This window comes from Onychostruthus taczanowskii, unplaced genomic scaffold (assembly GCF_017590055.1).
Source record: "Onychostruthus taczanowskii isolate IOZ18803 unplaced genomic scaffold, ASM1759005v1 scaffold57, whole genome shotgun sequence".
NCBI lineage: Eukaryota > Metazoa > Chordata > Aves > Passeriformes > Passeridae > Onychostruthus > Onychostruthus taczanowskii.
In genome coordinates, this window is record NW_024503346.1 from 591,060 (window position 1) to 591,315 (window position 256).

The 256-nt window shown below is 77.7% G+C and overlaps 1 protein-coding gene across 1 annotated transcript in view; it reads right to left on the reverse strand.

Annotated features, from left to right (window-relative positions):
• Positions 1 to 255, reverse strand: part of B4GALT5 (beta-1,4-galactosyltransferase 5) — a 34,688-nt gene extending 34,433 nt beyond the window's left edge. Inside the window, exon 1 of the mRNA XM_041417887.1 lies at positions 129 to 255. Coding sequence (XP_041273821.1) covers positions 129 to 255 — 127 coding nt within the window. The remainder of the gene's footprint in view (positions 1 to 128) is intronic.
• Position 256: the final 1 nt, after the last annotated feature.

Below are 256 nucleotides of genomic sequence, written 5' to 3' on the forward strand. Positions count from 1 at the left end.
GCCCCTCGCCGGGGATGCCGCGGCCCCCGGGCCGACCGGGCGCGGATTACTCAGCGTTTCCAGCGGCAGCCGGTGCGCCCGTGCCCCTTCCCGTGCGCCCCCGCCCCGGGCCCCGGCCCGCCGCTTACCGATGCCCGGCGCCACATAGACGAAGTAGAGGAAGGAGGAGGAGAGCGAGAAGAGGAAGAGCGCGGCCAGCAGCGAGCGCCGGGGCAGCAGCCGCCAGGCGCCGCGGGGGCCGCGGGGCCACCGCATG